This window comes from Ornithorhynchus anatinus, chromosome 12, assembly GCF_004115215.2.
Source record: "Ornithorhynchus anatinus isolate Pmale09 chromosome 12, mOrnAna1.pri.v4, whole genome shotgun sequence".
Taxonomy (NCBI): domain Eukaryota; kingdom Metazoa; phylum Chordata; class Mammalia; order Monotremata; family Ornithorhynchidae; genus Ornithorhynchus; species Ornithorhynchus anatinus.
The window spans coordinates 23,763,929-23,786,081 of record NC_041739.1 but is presented as its reverse complement, the minus strand read 5'-3'; the positions used below and the strand labels follow the sequence as shown (position 1 = coordinate 23,786,081).

At 48.0% G+C, this 22,153-nt stretch overlaps 1 protein-coding gene across 1 annotated transcript; it reads left to right on the top strand.

Annotated features, from left to right (window-relative positions):
- The first annotated feature begins 453 nt into the window (after positions 1 to 453).
- Positions 454 to 20,719, top strand: TMEM184C (transmembrane protein 184C). Its single transcript, XM_001510714.6, has 10 exons — positions 454 to 1,973; positions 11,686 to 11,816; positions 11,911 to 11,947; positions 13,431 to 13,636; positions 14,958 to 15,032; positions 16,068 to 16,161; positions 16,814 to 16,926; positions 18,215 to 18,314; positions 19,590 to 19,761; positions 19,909 to 20,719. Exons 1-10 carry the CDS (start codon positions 1,734 to 1,736, stop codon positions 20,211 to 20,213), a joined length of 1,473 nt encoding a protein of 490 aa, XP_001510764.3. The 5' UTR covers positions 454 to 1,733; the 3' UTR covers positions 20,214 to 20,719.
- The last annotated feature ends 1,434 nt before the right edge of the window (positions 20,720 to 22,153 follow it).

Genomic DNA, 22,153 nt, shown 5'->3' with positions numbered 1-22,153 from the left:
TCTGTGCAATGGGGATGAAGACTGGGACCCCGTCTCTCCCCCAGCGCTTAGAACAGTGCTCTGCACCTAGGAAGCGCTTAAGAAGTACCATCGCTATCCTTATGATCGCCTTGTAATAGTGGGTGGCACATCCTAAGGGCTAAACACCCGCCCAGACGAAGAGCCCGGGCTCGGTCAGGGCCAAACTGTCCTCTGGCAGCGCTTAGCACAGCGCGCCGCGCCCCCTAGCGCTCCCTAATGGTTGCAACGAGCGCATTCGAGGGCGGGAGGGCGGGCAGGGGGTGAGTGACGTGGCGACGGGCGAATCGGGATCGGCGGAGGCCGGAAGGGGCGGGGCCGGCGCGGCGGCGGCGGGCGGAAGCGGAAGTGGCGGCGGGAGCTTTTTGGCGCCGGGCCGGGCGCGATGAACCGTCCCGCCGCCCGCCCGCCCTGCAGCCGCCGCCGCCGCCGCCGCCGCCGGACCCGGACGGGGAGAAGAGGACCGGGACCAGGACGAGGAGGAGGAGGAAGCGGCCGCTGAGCGCCCGGGGGCTCCTCCTGCGCCCTGTGCACCGTGAGGGGCCTGCGTGCTGAGCGTTCTGCAGAGTGTCCTGTGCATCCTGAGGCTCCTGCGTGCTGAGCGTTCTGCTCAGTGTCCTGTGCATCCTGAGGGTCCTGCTGAGTATCCTGCACACCCTGTGCACCCTGAGGGACCTGCGTGCTGAGCGTTCTGCAGAGTGTCCTGTGCATCCTGAGGCTCCTGCGTGCTGAGCGTCCTGCTCAGTGTCCTGTGCATCCTGAGGGTCCTGCTGAGTATCCTGCACACCCTGTGCACCCTGAGGGACCTGCGTGCTGAGCGTTCTGCAGAGTGTCCTGTGCATCCTGAGGCTCCTGCGTGCTGAGCGTCCTGCTCAGTGTCCTGTGCATCCTGAGGGTCCTGCTGAGTATCCTGCACACCCTGTGCACCCTGAGGGACCTGCGTGCTGAGCGTTCTGCAGAGTGTCCTGTGCATCCTGAGGCTCCTGCGTGCTGAGCGTTCTGCTCAGTGTCCTGTGCACCCTGAGGGTCCTGCGTGCTGAGCGTTCTGCTCAGTGTCCTGTGCACCCTGAGGGTCCTGCGTGCTGAGCGTTCTGCTCAGTGTCCTGTGCACCGTAAGAGGCCTGCGTGCTGAGCGTTCTGCTCAGTGTCCTGTGCACCCTGAGGGACCTGCGTGCTGAGCGTTCTGCCCAGCGTCTTGTGCATCCTGAGGGTCCTGCGTGCTGAGCGTTCTGCTCAGTGTCCTGTGCACCCTGAGGGACCTGCGTGCTGAGTGTCCTGCTGAGTGTCCTGCTGCGCCCTGTGCCCTGAGTGTCCCGTGCCCCCTGTGCGCTGAGTGTTGTGTGTGTGCCCAGTGCCCTGTGTGCTGAGTGTTGTGTGCCCCGAGTGGCCTGCGCCCCCTGTGTGCTCAGCGCCCAGTGCGCCTCGAGTGCCCCGCGTGTCCTGTGCACCCCGTGTGCCCATTGCCCTGTGCGCGCAGAGTGCCCTGCGTGCCCCGTGCCCTGAGTGTCCTGTGGGCCCTTTATGCTCAGTGCCCCGTGCACCCTGTGTGCTGAGTGTCCTGTGTATCCCGAGTGCCCTGTCCCCCCCCGTGCCCCGAGTGTCCTGGGTGCCCCGTGCGCCCTGCGTGTCCTGGGCGCCCCGTGTGCCCTGTGATCTGTGTGCTGTACACCCTGGGAGCCCCAGGTGCCCCTTGCCCCGAGTGTCCTGGGTGCCCCATGCGCCCTGTGTCCCGAGCGTCCCCTGCGCGCCCTGTGCCCCGTGTGCCGTACGCCCCGTGCCCTGAGTGTCCCGTGCGCCCCGGGCGCCCTGCCTCGGCGGGCGGTCGGCCGCGGGCCAACATGCCTTGCACGTGCAGCAATTGGAGGCGGTGGATCCGGCCCCTGGTGGTGCTCCTCTACCTGCTCGTCCTGCTGGTGGCCGTGCCCCTCTGCGGGTGGGAGCTGCAGAAGTTAGAGGTGAGCCCGTCCCGGACCCGCCGCCTCCTCCTCTCCGAGGGGCCCGGGCCCCGTCCCCTGCTTCTCGTTCATTCGGGGGTGTCGACCGAGCGCCCGCTCCGCGCGGAGCGCCGCGCCGGGCGCTGGGGACGCACGGTTGGGCGACGGAGAGGGACGATCCCCGCCCCACGACGGGCTCCCGGTCTAGAAGGGGGTGACGGAAAACGAGAGAGAACGAGACCGTCGCGGGCGGCGTGGCTCGGTGGCAAGAGCCCGGGTTGGGGAGTCGGAGGTTGTGGGTCCCGATCCCGGCTCCGCCGCTCGTCTGGTGCGTCACCTGGGGCGAGCCGCTTCTCGGTGCCTCGGTGACCTCATCTGGAAAATGGGGAAAAAGACTGAGAGGCCCACGTGGGACCACCTCATTACCTTGGGATAATAATAATGTTGGTGTTTGTTAAGCGCTTACTATGAGCACTGTTCTAAGCGCTGGGGTAGACACGGGGGAATCAGGATGTCCCACGTGGGGCTCGCAGTCTTCATCCCCATTTTACAGATGAGGGAACTGAGGCCCAGAGAAGTGAAGTGACTCGCCCACAGTCACCCAGCTGACAAGGGGCAGAGCTGGGATTCGAACTCTTGACCTCTGACTCCAAAGCCCGCGCTCTTTCCACTGAGCCACGCTGCTTCTCCCAAGCCCGGCGCTTAGAACGGTGCTTGGCGCATAGTAAGGGCTTAGAATAGGGCGAGGCGCATAGTAAGTGCTTAATAAATACCAACGTTATCATTATTATTATAATCGTGTTGAGCGCTTACGGGGTGCAGAGCGCTGTATCGAGCGCCTGGGAGCGGACACTATAACATCGGACACATTCCCCGCCCACAGCGAGCTCACAGTCTTGTCCTTCTTGAATGAGGAATGATAGCAGGAAGAAACATAACCTTACGAATCAAGCAGCGGTATTTATTGAGCGCCTGCTGGGTGCAGAGCGCTGTACTAAGCGCTTGGGAGAGTACACTGTGGCATCAGACACATTCCCCTCCCACAACGAGCTCACAGTCTTATTTTGTCCTTCTTCAGTGAGGAGGGATAGCAGAAAAAAACAAAACCTTACGAATCAATCAGCGGTATCTATTGAGCGCTTACTGGGTAAAGAGCACCGTTCTAAGCGCCTAATAATCACAGTGGTATTTATTAAGCACTGATATGCTAGCATTGTACTCAGCGCTGGGGCAAATCCGAGATAATCGGGGCTCACGGGCGGAGTAGGAGGGAGGACAGATATTGGATCCCCATTTTGCTGGTGAGGGAACTGAGGCACAGAGAAGTCAAGTGACTTGCCCGGTGTCCCACTGCAGACGTGGCAGAAATGGGATTAGAACCCAGGTCTCTGACGCCCGGGCCCGTCCTCGCTCCAGTAAGACCGCGCTCCTTCTTTAGGAGAACGATGAAACAGTCGGTAGACACGCTCCCTGCCCACACCGAGCTTAGAATCGTATTTTCTTCTCAATTTCAGACTTCCTTTAAAAGTCAAGTGAACTCAGATCGGCAATTATTATCCGATTGTCAGGTTTCAGAAGTAGGAGGCTTGATGTGAGGTCATCTCATCCGAAAAGATGTAATAATAATATTAACGATGGCATTTGTTGAGCGCTTTCTGCGTGCCAAGCTCCGTTCTAAGCGCTGGGGAGGCTATAAGGTGATCAGGTTGTCCCACGTGGGGCTCACAGGCTTCATCCCCATTTGACAGTCGAGGGAACTGAGGCACAGAGAAGCGAAGCGACTCGCCCACAGTCACACAGCTGGCGAGCGGCGGAGCTGGGATTCGAACCCATGACCTCTGACTCCCAAGCCCGGGCCCTTTCCCCTGAGCCCCGCTGCTTCTATTTGTTAAGCGCTTACTATGTGCCAAGCACGATACTAAGCACTGGGGGAGGTACAAGGTAATCGGGTTGTCCCACACGGGGCTCACAGTTTAGTCCCCATTTTACAGATGAGGTAACGGAGGCACAGAGAAGTGGAGTGACTTGCCCAAGGTCACACAGCAGACAGATGGAGGTGGTCGTGCCCGCTGTTGTCGAGTTTCCACGTAGTGCGGTCCGCTGTAGTAGACGTTTGGGAAGTACACAGGAAAGAAGCGGCAAATTTCCCACCCTCAGAGAGCTTTCACGCTAATGGAAAAGATGCACGTAAAAGCGTTCGCGACAGGAGTGGGCAAAGCAAATGATTGAATAATTGCGTGGGTGCTGGGGATGGCGTTATTACATTAATAGTAATAATGTTGGTATTTGTTAAGCGCTTACTATGTGCCGAGCACTGTTCTAAGCGCTGGGGGAGATACAGGGTCATCAGGTGGTCCCACGTGGGGCTCACAGTGAATCCCCATTTTACAGATGAGGTCGCTGAGGCCCAGAGAAGTGAATAATAATAAGGTTGGTATCTAAGCGCTTACTATGTGCCGAGCACTGTTCTAAGCGCTGGGGTAGATACAGGGTCATCGGGTTGTCCCACGTGAGGCTCACGATCTTAATGCCCATTTTACAGATAAGGTCGCTGAGGCCCAGAGAAGTGAATAATAATAATGTTGGTATTTAAGCGCTTACTATATGCCGAGCACTGTTCTAAGCGCTGGGGTAGATACAGGGTCATCAGGTTGCCCCACGTGAGGCTCACAGTGAGTCCCCATTTTCCAGATGAGGTCGCTGAGGCCCAGAGAAGTGAAGTGACTTGCCCACAGTCACCCAGCTGACAAGGGGAAGAGTCGGGATTCGAACCCGTGACCTCTGACTCCCAAGCCCGGGCTCTCTCCACTGAGACTTGCCCACAGTCACCCAGCTGACAAGGGGCAGAGCCGGGATTCGAACCCGTGACCTCTGACTCCCAAGCCCGCGCTCTTTCCACTGAGCCACATTAGGAGGCATTACAGGTGACCAAAGGGCTGAGATGGCAAAGGAAGGATTGTTGGAGGTGGTGGGATTTTAGGATGGCTTTGAATGTGGGGGGAGAGAGAGAGAATCGCAAGCCAGGGGGACTGCGCGCGCGAGGGAATTCCTTCGGTCGTGTTTCTGGGGCGCTTCCCGTGTACCGGGCACTGTACGAAGACCTCGGGAAAGAACAATATAACGCTAAGCACCCGTTCCCTGCCCGCGGTGGGCTTACAGAGGGTGGGAACGGAGTCTGAAAGGGAGATAGAACATCGACTTGGAAAGATTGAGGGCAGCAGGTTGGGAAATAGCCGGGGGAGAGCGGACGGGTAAGGGGTCGTCAGACGGTAAAGAGCCTGGAAAGTCTCTTGGGAGGAGTTTGTCCTCGAGAGCAGGGATCGCGCTCGACGGGAGAGACACGGAAGCCGATAGAGGCTCTTGAGGAGGGGAGAGATGTGGGCGGGATGATCATAATAATAATAATGTTGGTATTTGTTAAGCGCTTACTATGTGCAGAGCACTGTTCTAAGCGCTGGGGAAGATACAGGGTCATCAGGTTGTCCCCCGTGAGGCTCCCAGTCTTCATCCCCATTTGACAGATGAGGGAACTGAGGCACAGAGAAGTGAATAATAATGTCGGTATTTAATGTTGGTATTTGTTAAGCGCTTACTATGTGCCGAGCACTGTTCTAAGCGCTGGGGTAGACATAGGGGAATCAGTTTGTCCCACGTGGGGCTCAGTCTTAATCCCCATTTTACAGATGACGGAACTGAGGCACAGAGAAGTGAAGTGACTCGCCCACAGTCACACAGCCGACAAGTGGCAGAGCTGGGATTCGAACTCATGAGCCCCGACTCCAAAGCCCATGCTCTTTCCACTTAGCCACGCATTTAAGCGCTTACTATGTGCCGAGCACTGTTCTAAGCGCTGGGGGAGATCCAGGCTCATCAGGTTGGCCCCCGTGAGGCTCACAGTTAATCCCCATTTTACAGATGAGGGAACTGAGGCACCGAGAAGTGAAGTGACTCGCCCACAGTCACGCAGCTGACAAGTGGCAGAGCTGGGAGTCGAACCCAAGACCTCTGACTCCGAAGCCCAGGCTCTTTCCACTGAGCCATGATCATCTGGATTGGCGTGTAATAAGAATGTTGGTATTTGTTAAGCGCTTACTATGTGCCGAGCACTGTTGTAAGCGCTGAGGGCGATACAGGATCATCAGGTTGTCCCCCGTGGGGCTCACGGTCTTCATCCCCATTGGACAGATGAAGTCACTGAGGCCCAGAGAATAATAATGTTGGTATTTGTTAAGCACTTACTATGTGCAGAGCACTGTTGTAAGCGCTGGGGGAGATCCAGGGTCATCAGGTTGTCCCCCGTGAGGCTCACGGTCTGCATCCCCATTTTACAGATGAGGTCACTGAAGCCCAGAGAAGTGAAGTGACTTGCCCGCAGTCACACAGCTGCCAAGTGGCAGAGCCGGGATTCGAGCCCATGACCTCTAGAGAGGCCGGGAGACCGGCGAGGAAGCTAATGCCATAATTTAGCCATTGCGAGTCCAGAGTTTGTACCAGGGTGGTCGCGGTGCGGGTGGAGCGGAAAGAGCGGGACCGGGAGGAGCTGTGCGGGAATTAATTGACGTCGGTATTTGTTAAGCGCTTACTACGTGCAGGGCACTGTTCTAAGCGCTGGGGGAGATACAGGGTCATCAGGTGAGGCTTACAGGTTTCATCCCCATTTGACAGATGAGGGAACTGAGGCACAGAGAAGTGAAGTGACTCGCCCACGGTCCCCCAGCTGACGAGCGGCAGAGCCGGGATTCGAACCCGTGACCTCCGACTCCCAAGCCGGGGCTCCTTCCCCCGAGCCACGCTGCTTCGTGGCAGGACTTGGCAGCGGACTGTGAAAGTTGAACGTGGTGAGGAGGCACCAAAACCGTGGACTTCTGAGGCAGGGAGGATCGCGACTTTATCCGCTGAGATAGGAGAGAGAAGGAGAGGGGCGAGTTGGTGGGGGGAGAGGCGAGGAGCCGTTTTAGGCAAGTTGAATTTGAGGTGCCGGCGGAGTGTCCAGGTGGAGAGGTGGTGGAAGTAAGAGAAGGGATCAAGGATTCCAGTTTGTAAGGAAGGTCAAGGCTAGAGAGAGAGATTTGGGAGTCATCCGTGGAACGCCCTCCCTCCTCACCTCCGCCAAACTCACTCTCTTCCCCTCTTCAAAGCCCTACTGAGAGCTCACCTCCTCCGAGAGGCCTTCCCACACTGACCTTCCCCTTTTCCCTCTGCTCCCTCCCTGCCCCCCACATCACCTCCCCTCAGCTAAGCCCCCTTTCCCTCCGCTCCTCTCCCTTCCCCTCAGCACTGTGCTCATTTCTATATATTATTCATTGTGCTCATTTGTATATATTATTACCCTATTTCTTTTGTTAATGAGGTGTCCATCCTCTTGATTCTATTTATCGTGATTCTGTTGTCTTGTTTTTGTCCATCTGCCTCCCCCGATTAGACCGGGAGCCCGTCATTGGGCGGGGATGGTCTCTATCTGTTGCCGAATCGTCCATTCCAAGCGCTTAGGCCAGTGCTCTGCACATAGTAAGCGCTCAGTAAATACTATTGAGTGAATGAGTGAATGAATACGCATTTAGGGGGGTGACCGAAGCCATGTGAGTGGACGAGGTCACGGAGAGAGGGGGAAATAGTGGATTTAGAGAAGCTTTGGGGAGGGGTCACATAGGAAGAGGATAATAATAATAATGTTGGTATTTGTTAAGCGCTTACTATGTGCAGAGCACTGTTCTGAGCGCTGGGGGAGATACAGGGTGAGGCAGATGAGCCAGTGACAAAAACGGAGAAGAAGCAATCGGAATGATAAGAGGGGTCGGCAGACGGACTCCTGATAATGTTTCGAGGAAGAGTGGTCCGCGGTATCGACAGCGGCAGAGGGGTCGGGGAGGGTCAGGGTGGAGTCGTGTCCTTTGGAGTTGGCCGTGACGAGGTCGTCGGAGACCTTGGAGAAAGCAGCCTCGGAGGAGCGAAGGACCTGACGGCCAAAATGCAAAGGGTCAAGAGGAGGTGTGTTGGAAGGGAAATTAAAGCAGTGGATGCACGTGGCCCATATGCAGAAGTAAATACCTCTTTTTTCTCGTAATCATCTGGTTTTGTTTCTACTTGACTAAGTGGTGAGATGAAAATTAAAATACCTTGCTCACGGTGCGAGGAGTTTTATTGCCGTTTCATTGTATTAAGGGATTTCAGCTGGTTTGTTTTTATTTTGTGCTCTTTTCCTTTGCACTTGCGATACGGAATGGTTTATTAGGCTCTAAGTATCCACGGGTGTGTTTTGCAGAAATTGCTCTGTGATCCTGTACAAGCTTTGATATCACCTTGCTATAAGAAACTACATGAACTTCTTAAAAATCAATTTTTTAAATGTAAAGTCAGGATCTTGTAATCCGGTCGTGGAGTAGTAACACTAAGCTTTCCAGATAATGGTGTTGAAGTTTACTTTAGCCTTAGTCAATATTTTTTGCATCAAGATCTGGACAAGAATGAAAATAGTGCAAAACACTACTATCATCAGCTTTATAATCAGTGATACTGAAAAGTCATTTAGAAACATCTGTAAGGCAGTAAATTTTTCACGTCTGTAGTGTTTCTATAATATGTGCCAAATATGCCTTATCAATGATACTGAAAAGTCATTTAGAAACACCTGTAAGACAAAACAGTAAATTTTTCACGTCTGTTGTGTTTCTATAATATGTGCCAAATATGCCTTATCAATGATACTGAAAAGTCATTTAGAAACACCTGTAAGACAAGACAGTAAATTTTTCACGTCGGTACAGTAAATTTTTCACGTCGGTAGTGTTTCTATAATATGTGCCAAATATGTCTTACTCTTCTGGGTCAGTAATGTTAAAGGTCATAATAGCAGTTATTTAAAAATCAAGATGGAAATCAAGGCAAGCAGGTATCGACTTTGTGGTAATTCAGTTGTATGGCCAGGTTATATATCGTTAGGAGAGTTTGAAGCCGTTACGTAAACGTGGCCCAACCAGTGCATCCGAACGTACTGGAATAAAATATGTTAGAGAATTTTGTTGATCACATTCGTTAGCGGAGCCTTGGTAGGTGGGAGATGATGGTATCTCGATTAGACAGAACAGAAGAGGTAGGAAAAGGTCCAACTGAATTCCAGGAGGCTAAGCAACAAATTGAAATTTGAAGTTCCTGGCGCAGCATTAGCTGAGGCCTGTTTTTCAACAGCTCTTTAATTATATGCTATAAATGATTTATATTGTCTTTGTACCTTTAGACTGTAAGCTCATTGTGGTTAGGAAATGTGTCTGCCAACTCATATCGTACTCTCCCAAGCGCTCAGTTTGGTGCTCTGCACATCGTAAGGACTCGAGAAATACCACCGACGATGATGATGATGAATTGCAGTGATAGAAATAACCCTCTTTCAGCCTACCTACTCCCATCCAGTAAGAAAGACACAAGGTGTGGGAATAGAATTCAGGTTTTACGGCTAGGAACAAGCTTACAGTATGAAAAGTAGATATCATTTGGCTTACAGAACTGTACACGAGCTAGGAGGTGTACTTTTGAAATATGCGTGAAAATTTGAAGCCACGTAATGATGTCTCATATATATGATGGCTGGGTAATGGTGCAAAATAATGGCGAAGCAGCACGGCCTAGCGGGTAAGAGCCCGGGCCTGGGAGTCAGAAGGGCCTGGGTTTTCACCCCAGCCCTGCCACTTGTCTCCTTTGTGACCTTGAGCAAGTCATTTCACTCTTGGTGCCTCAATTTCCTCATCTGTAAAATGGGGATTAAGACTTTGACCCCCGCCCCCAACCATGTGAGACGGGGACTGTGTCCTTCCTGGTTATCGTGTATCTACCCCAGTGCTCAGTAAAGTGTCTGTCACATAGTAAGCGCCTAACAAATGCTGCAGTTATTATTGTTGTTGCTATTATTATTCTCTGCCTCAGTTACCTCATCTGTAAAGTGAGGATCGTCTGAGAGCCCTACGGGGGATATGGACAGAGTCCCACCTGATTAACTTGTATTCACCCCAGTGCGTAGTAGAGTGCCTGACATAGTAAGCGCTTAATAAATACCATTAAAAAATGGTAAAGTCATTCCCGGCTCTATAAAACATATTGGACCGTACTGCGCCACTTGAAATTTTTATTCACCACTGAGAGTTTAAAGTTAAACCATGTAGGGAAAGACAAACGCTTGGCCCTTGCCGCCTTCCCTCCCTGACTGCCTCTTTCCCCACTGCCTTCAAACATGCCCACGTGTCCCCTCTCCTAAAAAGGAATTTTTAAAAAACTCCCCCTCTCTTGATCCCCCGGCTCCCTCCAGTTGTCGAGCCATCTCCCTCTACTTCAGTTTTCTCTCTGACCGCCTTCAGTTGGCCTCTCTAAGGCCTCCACTGATCTCCTCCTTAGGAAATCCAACAACGTCTACTCCGTCTTAATCCTCCACGCTGTCTTCTACATTACTGTCTTCTTGTTCTCCCATCTCTCTGGCTGCTCCATCTCAGTCTCTTTCACAGGCTCTTCATCTCCCTCCAACCTTCCAACTGTGGAGGTCCCTCAAGGCTCAGTTCAAGGTCTCCTTCTATTCCCCATCGATCCCCAGTCCCTTGAAGAACTCCTTGGCTCCCCGCAGCTTCGACTACCTTCTCTGTGTGGATGATTCCTGAATCTACCTCTCCCGTGGCTCAGTGGAAAGAGCCCGGGCTTCGGAGTCAGAGGTCATGGGTTCGACTCCCGGCTCTGCCACTTGTCAGCTGTGGGACTGTGGGCAAGTCACTTCTCTGTGCCTCAGTGACCTCATCTGTAAAATGGGGATTAACTGTGAGCCTCACGGGGGACGACCTGATGACTCTGTACCTACCCCAGCGCTTAGAGCAGTGCTGTGCACATAGTAAGCGCTTAACAAATACCAACATTATTATTATTATCATCCTGGACCTCTCTCCTTCATCTGCTGTCTCTCATTTCCTCCTGCCTATAGGATCTCTCTACTCAGCTGCCTCGTACTTAACGTGTCTCTCATCTGTCTCGCTGTGGACGCCTTGCCCATGTCCTTCCTCTGACCTGGAACTCTCTCCCCCTACGTACCTGACGACGACCCCTCTCCCGCCCCACCTTCAAGGCCTTATTAAAATCCCATCTCCTCCAAGAGCCTTCCCCTACTAAATTCTAATTCCCCTGCAGATTCTTGGATCTGTATCTTTGGGCACGTGAAATTTGCCCTGCGTGGCTCAGTGGAAAGAGCACGGGCTTTGGAGTCAGAGGTCATGGGTTCGAGTCCCGGCTCTGCCACTTGTCAGCTGTGTGACTGTGGGCGAGTCACTTAACTTCTCTGTGTCTCAGTTACCTCATCTGCAAAATGGGGATTAAGACTGTGAGGTCCATGTGGGACAACCTGATTCCCCTGTGTCTACCCCGGCGCTTAGAACAGTGCTGTGTACATAGTAAGCGTTTAACAAATACCAGCATTATTATTATATCCATTATCTATACTTTCAGTGTCTCTATCCTCCTTAAACGGTAAGGTCCTTGAAGGCAGGGATCATGACTATCCATCGCTAGTGTTTTTTGAGCGTTTATCTTGGGCTGAGGACTGTACTACGACTATCGACTCGATATCGTACTCTCCCAAGCGCTTAGAACAGTGCTCTGCTCACAGTAAGTGCTCAATAAATACTTTGGATTGACTAGTGTTCTGAATTTGGAGGTCTGATTGATATTGGACTAGTATTTGCACTAAGTTGCTCCTTTACATTTTAAGGTTGGAGTGCACACCAAGGCATGGTTTATTGCTGGGATCTTTTTGCTGATGACAGTACCAATATCTCTCTGGGGGATATTACAACACTTAGTGCATTATACACAACCTGAGCTACAAAAACCAATAATAAGGTAATGCCACTTCTGTTCTATCCGGTAATTCCCTGACGATTTTTCCCAGGCGCGGAAAGCGATGTTTTAATGTATTGCTCTGCTTTCCAAATAGGATACTGTGGATGGTGCCGATATACAGTTTAGATAGCGTAAGTAAATCTCCTTCTCGTATTTGTTTGTCTAATAATTTCTGTATTGTAATCCTAACTGCTTAGGTTGCTCCAGGGTAATCTAAATCTCAATACATAATATGCTCTGGTTGACTTAGCACTAAGGCAAGGTTAGTACGTGTGTTATTAACCCAATGTTTTGTATTGCATTGGTCTCGATCGTAGATATGGCTTGGTTTTCATGAAAATTAACCACGGACCGAATTGTAACTGCAGTGAAGTTAACCCCAATTTGCTAGTTAAAATGCGTGACTTTATTGTTTCTCTTTTGTTAATCGATTGCAGTGAACAAGATAAGTGGTACGCTAAAATTTTTCCAAGACGCAGTTAATTATTTTCCTTTAAAATAGGGAAAAAAATTCTTACTAATTCAGGTCGGAAAGCTGCAGGCACAAGTGGTCCTATGCCTTATATAGTGAACTGGAATGATATTCCCTGTTAGCTGGAGTCTTTGAGCCCTTTTCAGTTCTATTAAAAAAGTGTCCTATTTTGACCATTCTGCTCTAACTCCCTTTCTCCCCCAGTCCCTCATTACTGTGAAATCAAAATAGGCCATGATAGACCAAATAACAGATTAACCATAAATTTAATAATGGGGAAGTTTTATGACCTCCCTTTAAGGTCTGAGAGTTTAAAAGGCTCATATTTTAGGATGCTTGATTTACTCTCATGTATGTATTTAATCTTAAATAGTACTCAAGATGTAATGGAAAATAGCAGATGCAGAGTAAAATGCAATTTAAATGACAGAGTATTGATTAGAATATCAGTGACAACAATCGTTCCGATAACATATACTGGACTGAACATTGATGTTGTAAGCTCTTCTGTACCCATTTAATATACTAGGGCACATTAGGGTTTTAAAGAAGATGGAATTTTAAAATTTCTCCACTGATTTGAGGCCCAGGCGATAATTCTACTTTCAAGGAATGCAGGCCTATAAAGGTGAAATCCATGGATCAAACCCAGGGAAAACAACATCAACCTGTTGGCTAATCTGTGTTGGGTGTAAACGAGGGGAAATTGAAATTTAACTTCGGATGAATTCACTTGCAGTAGCTGGGATGTTTTTAAAAAGTTGAAAGGAGGGGTGGAATAAACAGAGCTGACTCAAATCTCAAGCATATGTATTCATTTTTGTCATACCTCTTTCTGTTCCCTAAATTTCGTAGCACAGTGAGGACCGAAATAGTATTTTTTAATGCCAAGAGACATACTACTAAAAACAAAATGCCGAATTTTTTCTCCCTTCGTCCCCACTCATTCATTACAACCCGTCAGTTCATCTATTCTGATTTCTGTGCTTCACTTAAGTGAATTTCTGTGCAGCACCGTTCAGTTCATCTTTGGGTATTTTAAGGCAGTTTGTAATAGTAATGTGGTCAATATGTGAATGGGCAAGACACAACGGAGCAGGCTTGTTGGCCGCGGTAACTTTGATATTTGTCTTTCATTGTAGTGGGTAGCTCTGAAATATCCCAGCATTGCAATATATGTGGATACTTGCAGAGAGTGCTATGAAGCATATGTCATATACAATTTTATGGTGTTCCTTTCTAATTATTTAACAAACCGATATCCAAATCTGGTATTAATCATCGAGGCCAAAGACCAGCAGAGACATTTACCTCCGTTTTGCTGTTGTCCGTCATGGGCTATGGGAGAGTAAGTATGTTCATTCTTATTGTTTAATGCCAGGTACTTTCATAAAAGGCAGGGCTTTACAAAACCAATCTAAAATTTTAAACTGTAAGTCATGTCAAAATTGTTTTTCTAGTCACCAGAAAATGACCGGTGATCTTTGTATTCATATGATTGTATTCCACTTAATGTATTTGCATAGTCTCCTTAATCCTTATAATTATCCATGAATGATACCAAGGGCTCAAATAATATTCACATTTTACAAATGGGAGGGTGGAGGCAGAAAGTTAAAAAGCTAAATTTCCTGAATCATCAGTTTTACAAATGTCAGTCAATAGTATTCCTAAGAATAAGAATAATTGTTGTATTAATAATAATAATAATAATGTTGGTATTTGTTAAGCGCTTACTATGTGCAGAGCACTCTTCTAAGCGCTGGGGTAGATACAGGGTGATCAGGTTTTCCCACGTGGGGCTCACAGTTTTAATCCCCATTTTACAGATGAGGTAACTGAGGCACAGAGAAGTTAAGTGACTTGCCCACAGTCACACAGCTGACAAGTGGCAGAGCTGGGATTCGAACCCATGATCTCTGACTCCCAAGCCCGTGCTCTTTCCACTGAGCCATGCTGCAGTGTGCCAAGCACTGTACTAATCACTGGAGTAGGTACAAGGGTAATCAGATCGGATACGGCCACGTGGATGTCTGTTTGGTGCAGGAAAATCAGTGGTTGAGAAATAGTCAGAAGGTCATGTGTTCTACTCTTGGCCCCACCACAGGTCTGCTGTGTGACCTAGGACAAGCCGCTTCACTTCTCTGTGCCTCAGTTGCCTCATCTGTAAAATGGAGATTGAGACTGTGAGCCCCAACAGGGGACCGGGACTGTGTCCAGCCTGATGTGCTCGTATCCACCCCAGTGCTTAGTACAATGTTTGGCACGTAGTAAGCACTTAAATTCTAAGTGGTGGTTTTAGTAAGAATTAGGAAACTTGAGAAATGTGTGCAGATTAATAATAATAATGTCAGATTAATAATAATAATGTCAGTATTTGTTAAGCGCTTACTATGTGCAGAGCACTGTTCTAAGCGCTGGGGTAGACGCAGGGTAATCAGGTTGTCCCCCACGAGGCTTACAGTCTTAATCCCCATTTTACAGATGAGGGAACTGAGGCACAGAGAAATGAAGTGACCTGCCCACAATCACACAGCTGACAAGTGGCAGAGCCGGGATTTGAACCCATGACCTCTGACTCCCAAGCCCGGGCTCTTGCCACTGAGCCACGCTGCTTCCCCATTAGTTTTCAGTAATTAAAAGCCAACATCTTTGCATTTCTTTTGCAGAGTATTGTTGTTTAGGTGCAAACTAGGTGTTCTGCAGTACACGGTTGTCAGGCCATTCACCACTATCATTGCTCTGTAAGTATGCTAACTTAGGTTCTTTATTTTGATTTTATCTCTGTTGGAAAAGTTTAAGGCATTGCCATGTTTCTGTTTCTAGAGTCTTACAGAGGCAGAATCCGTCCCATTTTCTCAATTTTTATGGTGCAACTGGTATTAACAGACCACCCAAAGAATGCTCACCTTTGGTTCGGATCCATTTTCTCCGGGGCTACGGATTCCTTTCAGACAAATGAGGCCTTGGTTAAGCGATAGAAATTTCCAAAAAGCCAGCTTCCCAAGTCTCACAGAGCATTAAATACTAGAAGATGCATTTCACGCTAGGTAGCGTTCGTCCATCACAGTCAACTAGAAGACGTAACCGACACCCTGTGCGCTGTGGGAGCAGACCAGACGCTCCAAGAGGAATCTGTCCTGCCCGCTTGCGTGTTAACCACATTGGTGCCATTTCCCTTCCTTGGCACGGCTCTGTCCTCCAGATTCCAGGACTCTCTTTACTCCTGCTTGTTGCTCCTGGTGGTTTTGTGAAGTTCTTAACTTTTACCCCCTTGAGGCTCTTTGCATTTTACTCTGCCGTGGGTTTGGAAGTCATCAGAGCATCGGGTATATAACGGAATGCGTAAGCTTGGAATTCCTGTTATTAATTTACATTAACTAGACTTCCACATTTTTGAATGAATTGGTTTCTAAAATAGCTTTTCTTTTGACATTTAGTCATATCGAGTGCTTATTTCATAATTCACAGACAAAACTTTCCCTTTTTAAGTTACCTTCTAAAAAAACAAATTATTTACCATTATCGATGCTTGTGTATTTTTACTTTACAGGTTGGGTTCGTATAAATGAGATTTTCTTCGTATTATGCGTTTTTAATTTTGACGCTTACATTTTGAGTCAGTTATTAAAGGCCAGATGCAGAATCTGTGCAGAGCCTCATAGACTGTTCAGTATTTGCTTAAACTGAATTTCATGGGAAGTAGGTTAGCCGCCTAGCCATTTCTGTGGTAAAGTACATTCTATGCTGATTTGCTAAAACTCTTTTTAACCCTCTAGAATCTGTGAGCTGGTTGGTGTATACGACGAAGGAAACTTTAGCTTTAAAAATGCTTGGACTTACTTGGTTATATTCAACAATGTGTCACAGCTGGTAAGTAAAATAACGATGTTATTTGTGTAATGGTAATGCTAGCTTTAAAAATGGATTCTGATTCAAGATCCTGAATTTAGTCTTGTTGATGAAAATTTCTGATTTGAAATAAAGGTTCCACTGTGTCTTATCTCAAGAGATTAACTTTTAAATTGCTTACTGGATGTGGAATCTTGGTTTTCTACCTTTGAATGGTACTGCCCTTCCCAGTGCCAATTCAGGTGGTTTGAATCCAAGAAAAGCCATATTTGGCTTGTGAGCCACAGGTTCTGGTCCCCAAACTGGAGCTTTCTCACCCAGTGAGTGACCGTAGGTGTTTCAAGCTGAAATATTAAAACTTGGTGCTCAGGATGGTTCTCATGAGAACCTTAAGATGTGGTTTACTTTTGTGAAGAACTGTGCAATCGTAAATGGTTGCAAATCAGAATTAGAGTATTTAAGGCGGTCGAGACAACCCAGGAAAAGTTTTGCCGAAGCATCTGTATTTGCTAGTCCTGTTCCGCAATCCCGTAGTTCAAGTTTATAGCTGAAGATGTTCCCTATTAACCCAAATTTGTCATGTGGGGTGTTAAACATATTGAACAGGTGGTAAAATTTAGGGAAATGCATGTGATGGCTTGTGAAGGTTTAAAATGCTCTTTATTTCCCCTAGTTTGCTATGTATTGCCTAGTGTTGTTCTATAAAGTTCTGAGAGAAGAACTGAACCCTATCCAACCCGTTGGCAAGTTTCTTTGTGTTAAGATGGTCGTCTTTGTTTCCTTCTGGTAAGTTGTACTTTTCTTGCAAAACCCAGTCACGCGCAGCTTCCAATATATAGGCTGCTTCAATCTAAAGTTTAAATATTCAGCATCTAAAGCTAAGAAACTGTCTCTGCAGTTGGCCCTCCGCTCACTTCCCAGTTGTATAAACTGCCCAGCCCTGCCGTGTCCACAAACGTTTGTTGTTCGTGGTGATCCGTTCGGTCGCGGGCCCATGCAGGGAATATAAGGAAGACAAGCGTAGGGACAGAATAGTTTTCAAAAATGATTAGCACTGTGCTCAAATCTGACACATTTTAGTGAGGATGACCAGTAACATTAACACAAATTAGTATTACCTGTGAAACAAAGCTCCTGAAAATGTATTTTCCAGAACAGTCCCTGCGATACAAACAGGATTGTGGAGTCACTTGGCAGCCAGTTCTCCCTCCTGCTTAGACTGTGAGCCCAATGGGACTGGGTCCAACCGGATTGACCGGTATTCAATAGTATTTATTGAGCACTTACTATGCACAGAGCACTGTACTAAGCGCTTGGAGTGTACAATTCAGCAACAGATAGGAGGCAATCCCTGCCCAGTAATGGGCTCACAGCCTAAACCGGTATCTACCCCAGCGTTTAGAACAGTGCTTGACAAATAGTATGAGCTTAACGGATACCGTAACGACGGATGATAATTATTTGATTAAATGGTCTGTGTTGGGGAGGTATGAGGAAGTCCAAGCTGGACTGCTTCATACTTTGGGCTAATCCGGGGTTGGCGTGGACACGTGGACAGGGTCATGGGAACAGCTGGCTCCATGGGCTGCAGAGATGGGACTGGGCTTCTGCCGATGGAGCCGGGGATCACCCTGCATAGAGCAGTGGAGGGAGACAGGAAGTCTTATCAGCCCTTCCCTCCCCTACCTATCAGTTGAGGCGGGTTCTTTCGTGAACACTAGGGCATTGGAAAATTAAAAAATTGATTGAGCCTCTCAGCACAGTGGTGGTTAGCACCAATATTTCACGTAGATTGAATTCAAACTAAGAGGGGACCTCCAGCCATTACGTTTTGTAAAACTTAAAATTTTACAGAAGGTAATTTACTTTGAAGTGCAATTTGCCTATCGGGTAGACGAAGACACGAAGTAATTTCGAAAGTTCCGTCTTCAGAAGCAACTCTAGCAACCCAGAGTGGTGGACGGTGTTTACCTCAAGGTGGATTCCAAGCCCTGGAAGTGACATTACCGAATTATATTAGCTAGGATTCCAGGGATATTCCTATTGGACTTTTCCTAACGTGTTGTTTTTGCAGGCAAGCGGTACTTATCGCCTTACTGGTGAAAGTTGGCATTATTTCTGAAAAGCACACATGGGATTGGCAGACCGTGGAAGCAGTAGCTACAGGCCTACAGGTAAACTGAACTGGTTTTTACAATCGTAGACCGATTGTGGAAAGATCATTTTAGGTAATGACTCTTGGAACAGATGATACAATTTGGCCTTTATAGAACTGACTCCGTATTACTGGCAGCTGTCACACTCCATTCTTCTGTAATGTAGGGGTTACATTCTTGATGAACCCCATGTGAGGGAAAGCTCATGTTGTCATTGTAATATCTTGGCCATGCTACTTCTGCATTGTTAGAAAAATGCTCCCTAATGTCCTAATTGGTTGCAATCCAAAAATGAACCGTAAAAATGCATAATGTGAGAACCGAATGTGTTGCTAATTCTCTTGCGTGCTTTAAATCGATTCATTTCTTGAAAACACTGTTTTCAAGTGAATTGAATTGAATTTCAAGAGAAGTGAATTGCCTCAGAGCAACACTACTTGGGATTGATTCTCCTAAATTTGGAGAGAATTTAGGGATCTGCCGTTGGATAAGAAACTCCTAAGTTAGGAACGCAAGCGATAACTGTGCTATAGCTAGCTATGCCTCTGCCCCATGTGGTTCTGGGGCAATGAATATACTCTCCTTTTAAAATAGTGCTAAGTTCCCTTAGTGGAGGTGTGATAAAGAAATGTGCATCAGAAGTCGGAGAATGAGCTTTCAATATTGAGTAAATCAAAGTCCAAGTTCACAGGAATCTTTCCAACGGAAATTTTGAAACTTTAATCTCGGAGTCCAGACACTGTAGGAGGCCGCAGTGAACCCTCCTGTGGATGGAATTGCTGCTGAGAAGTTCAAGTCAGGACCATCCCTCCCTCTCCAAACCCAAACCCCTGGGGAGAGACCAGAAGTCAATTTGCCTTCCCAGGACCTTTCTTGATGACCAGAAAGAGTTCAAGGCTAGAGACCCTCTGGGCTAGATTGGGTAACCCGGACCTGTAGAGGGTGGCCCAGAGGGCACTAGTTTACTGATGTCACCCAAAATGAATATTTGCCAGAAAGTTCTGATCGCCATTGCCAAGTTCGGATGTCCAGTGTCAACCGAAGGAAAGGTTTTAGAGGGATGGGCTTTCCCTCCTGTTGCACAGAGGTGTTTGGGAGGGGAGGGGGAGATGGCGCAAGGCATTTTTATGGTTAGTTTTCCATCTTTGTGTATTTAAAGCTCACAAGAAATTCCTCGAAAGAGAGGAGGTGATGAAATCAGGGCGATGGAATGAGAATTTTAGATCCACCTTTCCTGCACATGTAGCTCGATCTAGTCGATATGTCATCGGTATCCTCACTCTTGTATTGCAGGATTTTATTATCTGTATTGAGATGTTCTTGGCAGCAATTGCTCATCACTACAGTTTTTCCTACAAACCTTATGTACAAGAAGCAGAGGAGGGATCCTGCTTTGATTCCTTCCTTGCCATGTGGGACATTTCAGATATTAGAGCAGATATATCTGAGCAAGTAAGGAATGTCGGTAAGTTTGACCCATACACTTGTGCCCTTCTAAGTTCCTGCGGATGAAAAGTTACTTTCTGTATAACTGATTACCTTAGTACCCTCTTGAACTGCAACGAAACAAAAAGGTGCCTTGATTTATTTCGCTTTCATGTTTTTAATAAAGGGAGGACAGTATTGGGCCGACCCAGGAAGATGTTTTTTGCGGAGGACCATGAGCAGAATGAACACACGAGTTTATTATCATCTTCCACTCAAGATCTGCTATCTGAAGCTTCTTCCATGCCACCTTCACCCATGGGGCACTATCAAGGGTTTGGGCACACCGTGACTCCTCAGACTACGCCCACTGCTGCTGGGATGCCCGCTGGGATTTATAGCAGCGCTGCAGAAGAAAATGGGGATTCTTTTGTCCCAGAACCCTTCTCTCCCGAGGAGCTTTCAGATACACGGAAACCTGTGGTCTCCTGAATGGGGGTGTACATTCCCGCCAGGTTCTTATCTTACCTTGGGACCAAACGATCGAGGATCTCTTGCCTGGGACAAAAATCGTGAAAGGGAAAATTTCGGCAGATGGATGGTAGGTAGAAGCTGGGACTACCCAGCTGACGTCAAAAGCGAAGCGGGAGCGTTCGGTGAAACTCGAACGATTGGTCTCCGTTCTCCGTTTCCTGACAGTCGATTGCTTAATGCCAGATCGTGTGCTTCTCCTCCAGCGGGAGAAAATAACTGGAACTGTGTTACACTGAAATCCAACTGTTTATGTAGCGCATAGACTTTGAAATCCACCTGCTCTCTACTAGTGTTGCATGGAATATAGCACTGCTGCATTAACAGAGTGCAGTGGAAAAGCAAATAAGGTATCACAGCGTCTGTTCCTATCTAAAAATTAATGGTTTCCCGTGGATGAACCTTAAACTTACTAATATTCCACCGGATGGATGCCTTTCAATAAACCAGAAAGAATTGAGCCTGTCTCAATGTCTGCGGCTTTGTGTACCTCTGCCTCGCAAGCTCTTTAAAATAGAGTATGTGCTCATTAACCGTATTTGAAAAGGGTTGGAGAGGATTCGAAAACACTTGACGAAGAAGAGCGTGGAAGAAGAGTTAGGGCAAAGGTTAATAATGCCTTGTAGGTTTTCCAGACCATCAGATGGTAAGCTTCTAGAGGCCAGCTGTGGGTGTTCATTTCTGTTGTTTGCTGTCGAGCGCTTTAAAGCTGCTCATCACCCAGTAAGTGTTCAATAAATGCCGATCTGCAAAGCAAAGGCTCCTCCTATCCTGGTGCCACATTCCTCACCTCCACATCCGTTAGCCCATAACTGTGGTAAGATAAAGAGAGTGAACTGGGTTGAGAGCCTTAAGTGTTTGAACTCTCCTTGGTTTTAAAACAGAACAAAACCCCCAAAGAACTTCAATTTTATACAGATGTGCATCATTTGATAATGTGCCTTTTTCTAAAAACAGGAACTTCTCCTTTAATAAAGATGTTGTGCACATTTTCATTATGCACTTAGCTAAGCAGAAGTAAACAAAGATGGCCTGTCATTAGGCAGAGGCGTGTTAAGGCTCCAAAAAAAAAGATGTACCAAGGAACACAGGATTTAGGGAGCTCTTCCCCCCAGTTCCTTTCAACTTCAGTGAGCATCATCGTTAGGCTCCATTTACTTTATATTGACAGTCACTTAACCCCAGTGCTCTGAAGTGAGACTTTAAAAAAGGAGGATGGGCTGTGAGGAGACGCAATGTGAATTTTAAGGATAAGGCTGGTAGTGTGAGGATGGCTTTTTACTTCAAGCAGTATTGCGAACTGCCTCATCTTGGGTTTTGTACATAAGATTCTTAACGAACGTGGGCCTGACCATGCACCTGCTGCACTTCTACCCTGGCAGGAACTTGACTGGCAGCGAGTGCCGGTGACGTTGCGTAAACCACGCTTACCTGTCCATCGAAAGGGTTCTCAGGACCAGTCTGTGGGACTGAACCAAGGTTTACCTGTAGTTGAGGGGAGATATTCTCATCTTAAATAGTAACAGCAAAGTAACTTGCTTTGATAATCTGTTATTTTGCAAGCTAAATCCCTGTGTAGACAAGAAGTTTAAGTGGCTGAAAACCAACTTCTACAAATGAGTTCACCATCCCCATCTGAAGTGCTCTGGCAACTCCCGCATGTAAATATTTAGCCGCAGGTGGCGGGATGCATATTTTTACCGAAAGCTCGGGCGTATGGCCTCGGTAGGGAAGGGAGTACATTGTGCCACCTTTCTCTAAAGTTTAAAGTAAATGTGCTGAATTTTAAAGTTGTTCTTTAGTTCCGTCATAACTTAAGTGATTTTTCCCCAAAGATGACCACAGCTGTACCCGCTACTGTATCCATGGGTCAAGCACCCTCTGGGAACACCTCCTCTGCC

What these genes read in the sequence shown, in the direction of transcription:
- TMEM184C (XM_001510714.6), top strand. Translation starts at nt 1,734, where the DNA reads ATGCGCCCTGTGTCCCGAGCGTCCCCTGCGCGCCCTGTGCCCCGTGTG. An exon ending in CTACAAAAACCAATAATAAG is followed by an intron (nt 11,817 to 11,910) that starts GTAATGCCACTT and finishes CTTTCCAAATAG; the next exon opens with GATACTGTGGATGGTGCCGA. An exon ending in TTCACCACTATCATTGCTCT is followed by an intron (nt 15,033 to 16,067) that starts GTAAGTATGCTA and finishes TTAACCCTCTAG; the next exon opens with AATCTGTGAGCTGGTTGGTG.